The sequence below is a fragment of the Sinocyclocheilus grahami genome, unplaced genomic scaffold (genome assembly GCF_001515645.1).
Source record: "Sinocyclocheilus grahami isolate Dianchi unplaced genomic scaffold, SAMN03320097.WGS_v1.1 scaffold507.1, whole genome shotgun sequence".
Classification (NCBI taxonomy): Eukaryota; Metazoa; Chordata; class Actinopteri; order Cypriniformes; family Cyprinidae; genus Sinocyclocheilus; species Sinocyclocheilus grahami.
In genome coordinates, this window is record NW_015505686.1 from 6,598 (window position 1) to 15,119 (window position 8,522).

The window sequence follows — 8,522 nt, forward strand, 5'->3', positions numbered from 1 at the left end:
TATATATATATATATATAATTTATATTATATATAAATATGCATTTTTGATATATAAATATAAAATTTTTCTTAAATATATACATGTAAATATACACAGTACACATATATTATGTAAACATATAAAAAAGAAAGAACAAGAAAGCATTGACATAGCAGTTACTCGTCAACAACAGGCAGTTGTGGTGAGAGGGAGGAAATGCAGTAAAGAGAGGAAAGATGATGAAGTGGCTGCAGTGTGATGGTATAGGGACTGAACACTGTGCGCACGTGTGTGTGTGTGTGTGTGTTTGAGGTGAATCCCTACTTACTGTTCCCACTGCTGTCATATTGTGCTGTCATAACCTCTCCGACTTTAAAAACCTGCAGGGAAGGTTTTTTCTTTTCTTGATCAACTGGTGTTTTGGGCGTTTTTAGTGAATATATATTGCCAATTTTCCACAGGTTTACATAGGTGTTTACATTGTTCATGCTGGCCCAGCTAATGTGCATGCATGTTCTAGCATAAATCAACAAATTATCAAAAGACAATCGGCTCTTTTAATTTCAAGGCAGGGCTGCAGCTGCTATATTGAATTACTATTTCTCCGATTCATCTGTATACGTCTTTTCCCATCACAAAACAAGTTTATCTTTTGTAAATCCATCCGGGTTTAGCATGAGAACCATTTTGCACACTTTTATGCTATTATTACTGCAAAAGACCCCCCCCCCCCCCCCCCCCCCATTTTCAAATTGAGAAGAGTTTGGCAGGCTGAAGACTCTGGACGATCCCAAAGCACCCAGAGCTAATTACAGTAATTCCTTATAGGCCTACACACACATATACATTCACAGCCTTATATTCCATTTGACAGGATTGTCAGTCATTTCAATCATATTTAACTCTGCAGAGGCTGCTGTAAACATATTCATTCTCAAGTACATTAATAATATTATTCTTCAACTTGAATGAGTCAGTCTGAAATGACATTCAGAATGAAATGAAATTGGTTTGTTTAGTGTGGCTCTGCTGGAATAAAGGTTTGGTCAGAGATATTTTAAGGAGGAGGAGACAAACCACTCATTTAACCACTCATATAAAAATGAATAGGAGAATTCGTAACTCTGAATATGGCGACTGTAGAAATATAAGCCTTTTTTGATACTTTATTTACTCCGGAATGTGCACATGCATTGCGTTTATCCTCCTGAAAACGACAGTTTTTAAGATCAAATTCATGATATCAATGCTAAAATGTTTTTGCATGTTCTTATTTTGTAAATGGTCTTTTGAATGTTCAGTTTTTACTTCCTTTTAGTCTTTTTTATGTCAGGAAAATGAGTTAATTTATGCAAATGTTGTGCTGTGAATTGATATTTCCGAAAACTGCCATGAAACACTCTTTTCGGCTTGACCGTCCACAGTTATTTTTTCTTCTTTCACTTTCTTCTGAGCTTCTTGAAGAGGTTTTTAGAGCCAAACATCAGTAGAAAAGAAGGTCCCACCTTTCAATTAAAGGAGCCATTGACCTTATTGACATGGCTGGTCTTTACAATAGTCCTCTAGGGCATGTATTAACTGGACCAACAAATACGTTTAGCATGATTTTGAATTATATTATTATTATTTAAGATTTTATTGGTGATTGACATGTTATTGAGACACTAGCTTGGTAAGTTTTTATACTTTCACAATACTACTTTGACTACAAAATAGCTGCCCCAGTCATTTATTTATTTACTTAAATATTTTTGATTTATTTATTTGTTTACTTAATAATTTGCATATTTGTTTATTTAATTAGATACTTATATTTTTCATTATTTATTTACTTGTTTATTTTATTTATTTTATATTTAGGACATCAGGGATGTAAAGGCTTCAATCTGAGAATGCTATTTCAATATAATGAGTATGCAAATTAATAATTGATTATAATTACTATAATAATACCCTGTGTTTTACAATTATTTATTTAGCAGACACTTTTCTCCACAGGCACACTCTGAAATTATTGCAAAGCAATCAAAAGTACTTGTCCTTAATAACATTTTGAGCTTTTTAAAGTGAAACTTTATTTTTTTCCCCACTATGCTTTAAATTGTCCCTGCATTTACTGTACGTTTGTGTCCTCAGTGTGTCTTTGAAAGTTTTTAAGTTTATGCATTTAGAATCCTGCCAAAATATAAAAAATCCCATCAAACTGTGACAAAATGTTGTGATGCATCACGTAACTCAATAAAGATTCACAGCTGAATCGTTGTCAAAGCAATTATTTACACCCCTAATAAACATTTAAAGATTTTATGCTTTGTATTTTTTGTTTTGGTCCAGGTCTGCTCATCTGTCCAGTGAAGACCTGTCCACCAGCGTGTCCTTGCAGCTGTTTAACGGAGAGACGCAGCAGCTGACCATCACCCTGGAGAATATCGGCACAGAGATGCTGAACACGCTGGAGCTGACGTCTAAAACCCTCAGCACTAAAGGTACACGCAGCACACAATCTGAATGCCGTCCTGCTCTTTATCGAGCGGTAAATGCCACTGCGTTTTTGAGACGACGCACGTCCTGTAATGGGACAGAGGTTCAAAGGCTGCGCTGATTGCTGTGAGTTCGTAATAGAGTCTGTGCATTAGTCTGATCACTCGAGCCCATCTGAGATTTCTCAGTGACTCCACTGTTTTGATGTGCTCTCTCTTTGAATAAAGACGTCTGCTTTTATGCACCTCTGTCTCTGCGTCTTTGAGGATGGAAAATAAGACTGTGCAGTGCTCTTAGTGGTATTCCACACACGCGAACGTGAAAAGCGTTGTCTTTGGACTGTGTGTGTGTGTGTGTGTCTCCTCTAATCCCAGACCGCTTTCAGGATCGGTGACTGAGCAGGTGGCCTCTACAGGCACAGACACACACACACACACACTGTCTTTGCTTTGAAGTTGTTGTGGAGGTGTCCTTTAACTGAGCCGTGTCTGTGGATTTACTTTTGTAACACATTACTTTTACATTTACAACAAAATATCTGAGTAACTTTTTTTTCTTTCTCATTTATCGACTGACAGCTTTTCTTACCTCATTGGGAGTGAGGTGCAGAGACGCTTCCTTCAGCCTGAGGCTTATTAATTTCGCTTTTGGTGTAAAAGGACCTTTACAGTTGCCAAAATTATCACTTTGGGGTTTTTTGTTATTAAAAAAACAAATAAGCAGGCCCAGTCCAGGTGACAGAAAGTAATGCAAAAGTAACATAATGCATTACTTTCAATAAAACGTAACTAAGTAACGCAATCAGTTACTTTTTTAACGGAGTAACACAATATTGTAATGCATTACTTTTAAAAGTAACTTTCCCCAAAACTGTATGTATCTTGTATGCTTATTTATATTTGTTCATAGTGTGTATAGTGTGTTTGTATAGGAATCACAGGAATTACATTTATATTTTAAATTGTAAAATTCTTTCACAATATTACAGTGTTTTTACTGTAGTTTTGATCAGATCAATGCAGCTTTGAGCATAACAGACTTCTTTACATAAAACATCCTTTCAAAAACAATCTTACCAACACCAAACATTTGAACAGTAGTGCACATTCTTTAAGTTTTATTATTTTCAGCCACAGTGCTTTAATTTAGCAATTAATGACCCTACACAAGCATTGAGCAACCACAACTTATAATGTTAAATATCTCCATCCATCCATCCATCCATAAATTATTTTTGAAGCAGTTTTTCACATGCTTAGGTTGAAGTTTGGATTAGGAAACGTTTGAAATCATTTAAAGGAGTCATGAACTATTATTTTGTACTGTTCTCTGAGGTCCACTTACAATGTTATCAAGATTTTTACCTAGAAAAACATCATAATTTAGAAGTAATAGGCTATTTTCTGTGCTGTTTTGACCCCCCTCGTCAGAAAGCTCAGTTTGAATAGACGTGGCGGATTGTAGACTCAGAAGTAAACGCCCACTGCTATGATTGGCTAACAGTTGTGTATGTTTGACAGCCTAGCCTTCACAGATGGTCGCTGCTGTGATTTAGGTTAAAAACACATAAATACTCGATCTTTAATAACAGACAAAGCAATAGTGATCACGTAATAAAAACAGCTACTCACACTTGTGTGGTGCGACATTACTGTCAGATCCAATATAATCAGCACAGCATCGTCATTTAGTTTCAGTCGTTCTGAAAATCCTGCATTGAATTGTGCCTTGTTTGTAAACTAATGTGCGGTAAAATTAAGTGAACAAAGGACCAAGTTCTTACCGACGCGGTCTGGATCTTCATTAAAAATAAAGTTCATCCACTGACCACTCTTTCCTAATGTTGAGATCAGAAAGAAGGCAGAGCAAAGACTGTTTTTCCACAACTTGGCACTGCACAGCACCTTCTTATCTTCGGAGCCATATTTATCGTTTAGTTTCTGTGTAGATCTGCATTTGCCTCTCTCGTTATTTACACTACGTGCGTGAATCGGTGAGCGGGGCTAAACAGGCAGTGATGTAGAAGTAGGCGTTGATCTTCTTCTGCAGAGGCGGGGTTTAGCCACAATATTACGTCACAAAGTGGCTCATTCCACAAGCTGTCGTTTTGGCTGATTGGCTTCAATATAAGCTGTTTTAGATGAACGTGAAAGTTTTGAGTTCTGAAACTTACAGGATGTTTTTATAGTACAGATTGGTTTCCAATGTGTTATTTAGTTGTTGCTAAGTTGTTGTGGTTGCTTGGTGATTGCATTAAAAAAAAATCCACCCTCAAGTCTCTTTGATATTCTGCTCTCTAAATATGACTCGGGATCCTCCTGCAGTGTAAATCTGTGGGAGTTTTCCGTCTTATTTATTGTCTGGCTGGTGAACATTGTAAAGTCTGCAGAACGAGTTATACTCTGGAGTTTAATAGTTAAAGTTTAAGGTTTGTTCAATTCACTGACCTAAAATATGAGCAATAGTAATAGTGATGCTTGACTTAGTAAACGGCACTAATAAATAAATAAAACCACTCAAATTTATTGCAAAGAGGACGAAATACATCTGAGAGAAAATGTTCAAAAATGTGTTATGAGAGGAATGATTTTTTATTTTAGTGTGACTCTTTCCTAATGTTGAGATCAGAAAGAAGGCAGAGCAAAGACTGTTTTTCCACAACTTGGCACTGCACAGCACCTTCTTATCTTCGGAGCCATATTTATCGTTTAGTTTCTGTGTAGATCTGCATTAGCCTCTCTCGTTATTTACACGTAATATTACGTCACAAAGTGGCTCATTCCACAAGCTGTCGTTTTGGCAGATTGGCTTCAATATAAGCTGTTTTAGATGAACGTGAAAGTTTTGAGTTCTGAAACTTACAGGATGTTTTTATAGTACAGATTGGTTTCCAATGTGTTGTGTAGTTGTTGCTAAGTTGTTGTGGTTGCTTGGTGATTGCATTAAAAAAAAATCCACCCTCAAGTCTCTTTGATATTCTGCTCTCTAAATATGACTCGGGATCCTCCTGCAGTGTAAATCTGTGGGAGTTTTCCGTCTTATTTATTGTCTGGCTGGTGAACATTGTAAAGTCTGCAGAACGAGTTATACTCTGGAGTTTAATAGTTAAAGTTTAAGGTTTGTTCAATTCACTGACCTAAAATATGAGCAATAGTAATAGTGATGCTTGACTTAGTAAACGGCACTAATAAATAAATAAAACCACTCAAATTTATTGCAAAGAGGACGAAATACATCTGAGAGAAAATGTTCAAAAATGTGTTATGAGAGGAATGATTTTGTATTTTAGTGTGTTGTTTTATGTAAGAAGGCTTGTTAAGCTTGAGCGGTTCTATCTGATGGGACATGCTATCTGAAATAAGAAAATAACCAATGTCTCTTCAGACATCCTTTTTGGGTTTCTCTACTGTACATGCAGGAAAAGAAAAGAAAAACAAACAAACATCAGTTTACTGTTGAAACGCAGACTGGATTACTTTCCAAATGTAGTAAATGGTTGCATTGTCATGTTCCTGTTAGTCTCACAGAGCTGATCTTTTGGCTATTGGCAGGTCTAGTCAACTTTGCAGGTCCACTTTGAGTTGTTTACTTAAATCAAATGTATTTGTTCACACCTGGCAAAACATTGGCAAAAAACACCAGTGTTGGTTATTAATGCTGAATGATATGGATTAGATGCATCCCTATAGAGGTTTACTCACTCTACTGAGTATTTCATGACGAGATTTTTCAAAACATCTTTAGGGTGAGTTCACACACACACACACACACTTGTTTGTATATCATCTCTCTCTTTTGAGAGTTGAAATGCCCAATAGTAGAACGAGCGAGCGAGAGAGAGAGAGAGTGAGATGATCTTCTGAAGGCTGCAGCAGAACTATAAATATCATGTCTATCCTACTAACTGTTGACATGGCCAAAGGAAAAGAAACCAGGGGAGAGAAAGAATATCCATGAATCGTATTCCATTTGGCTCTGGAAATGTCAAAGCGCTTGCTGTCTCTGCTGTGCATAAACCAGGATCTCCAGACACTAACTAGCTCACCTGTCTCACCTAAAACATCTTGGGTTTTATAACTAAACATTTTTAAATATAAAAAAATACTTAGTCTCTAAGGATCCAGGAACTGGCTGTTGTTATTATTATTATTATTAGAGGTCAAGCACTGAAGATTTTTTTCTGGGCACAATGACCATGATTGAATTCTCATAAGGTCACTTTAGCCCTACATGTACTTACAGTAGTCTTTTTTTTCTTTCTGTTCTCACTCTCTCTTTTCCTCTCGTATTGCCGGAGCAAATTGTCCCCGTGGCAAATGACCCTCATGTGGAAATCAAAGTGATTTTTTATTGCGGCATGAAGCCAATGATGATTTCTTCCTTGATGAGCCTACAGGTCTGGACCTGTGGGCTCATCATGAGCCACCAAACACAAGTCTCAAACATCCACAATTATAATGTCCTGTCTGCTTTTCGGACTCATTACAGAACAACGCTCCAATAACCTCTCCAATGGGCAGCGCATAAAGCCTTTTAGGGTGTTTTTAGCATGAATGGTATGATATATATGTTTTTGTGTTTTGACACTCTTTTGGTTAGAAGTCGTTTGGTCAGAGTCGTTCACATGCAGGTGCTAAACTTGCTGCAGTTAGTGAATAAAATGGCCAAATGATTCAGATTGAAACATGAACTGATTTAGACTGAATAGCTAATTGTTCAGACTGAACCATGAACTTATTCTGACTAGATCTCAAAGCAGTTCAGACTGGATCATAGTTTGATTCGATATGAATCACACTGATTTAGGCTAAATTGCAAACTGATTCGGACTGATACTAACACCTTTTGGACTGAATCACACATGTAATCTTTATGTAATTAAAATCATTATTAATGCTCTGTATTATTGCTAGTTACTTTAATGCATTTACACCAGGATTTTTGCTGATATTGTCCAAAACCCCACATTGCCTATGGCATTGACAAACTTTTAGAGTCAGGTTAGTGCTTCAGCATTCAGCCTCAGTTTTATTTTATACACTTAGAAACTTAGCAAGTTAACTATATATCTGCAAGCAGAATTGTAGAAAACATAAAGTGTGTAGAATAACAATGATTGGTCTTTTTAAAGACTATTTCACAGATATACAGTACACTACCATTCAGCAGTTTGGGGTCAGAAAATACAAACTCTGATTGGTTGCTTTACATGTCAGTCTGATGGTCTCTTGCAGTCTAAGTGGGTTTTGGGCCCTCATCCGGACCAGCCCAAATACTCCAGACATGACCTGGCTTGTACTTTCACTTCTGCACTACATTCAGCTCCCCAGTGAAATGCTGGGTCATGATGGAGGCTGTAAATCAGGTGGCAGCTCTCTGAACGCTTTGAACGCTGCATGCCCCTCTAGCTCCTGCCAGCACTCTTAATTAAAACAGATTGCTAGACGCTTCAGTTAGCTTAAACGCTACTACTCTTCTACTCTACTACTCCCTGCAGCATTAGGATGCTGACTAATATTTTAGGGATTTGTGAAGTTCTTACATTGAAGAGGAATTCTAGGGTCTTTGTATATTATACCGGTCAAAAGTTTGGAATAATTTGAGTTTGTAAAAATGTTTTTGAAACTCTTATGTTCACTAAGGCTGCATTTATTTAATCAAATATACAGTAAAAAAAAACATAATGTTGTGAAATATTATTCCAATGTAATATAACTGTTTTCAATTTGAATGTATTTTCAAATGTAATTTATTCCTGTGATTTAAAGCTGAATTTTCAGCATCATTACTTCAGTCTTCAGTGTAACATGATTTTTCAGAAATCATTCTAATATGCTGCTTTGCTGCTCAATTATTATTAATGTTTTTTATTTTTAATGTTGGTAACAGTTTTTGCTGATTAATATTTTTGTGAAAACCATTATACATTTTTTTCAGGATTGATAAATAGAATAATAGCATTTATTTGAAATAGAAATCATTATAAATATTATAAAGGTTTTTGCTGCAACTTTTAATAAATTGTGCATCCTTGCTGAATCAAAGTATTTATATACATAT

The 8,522-nt window shown here is 36.2% G+C and overlaps 1 protein-coding gene across 1 annotated transcript in view; it reads left to right on the forward strand.

Annotated features, from left to right (window-relative positions):
* The window catches only part of LOC107554570 (trafficking protein particle complex subunit 9-like), a 171,180-nt gene that overhangs the window by 4,324 nt on the left and 158,334 nt on the right, over positions 1 to 8,522 (forward strand). The window contains exon 4 of the mRNA XM_016237130.1: positions 2,316 to 2,467. Within this exon, the coding sequence (XP_016092616.1) occupies positions 2,316 to 2,467 (152 nt within the window). The remainder of the gene's footprint in view (positions 1 to 2,315; positions 2,468 to 8,522) is intronic.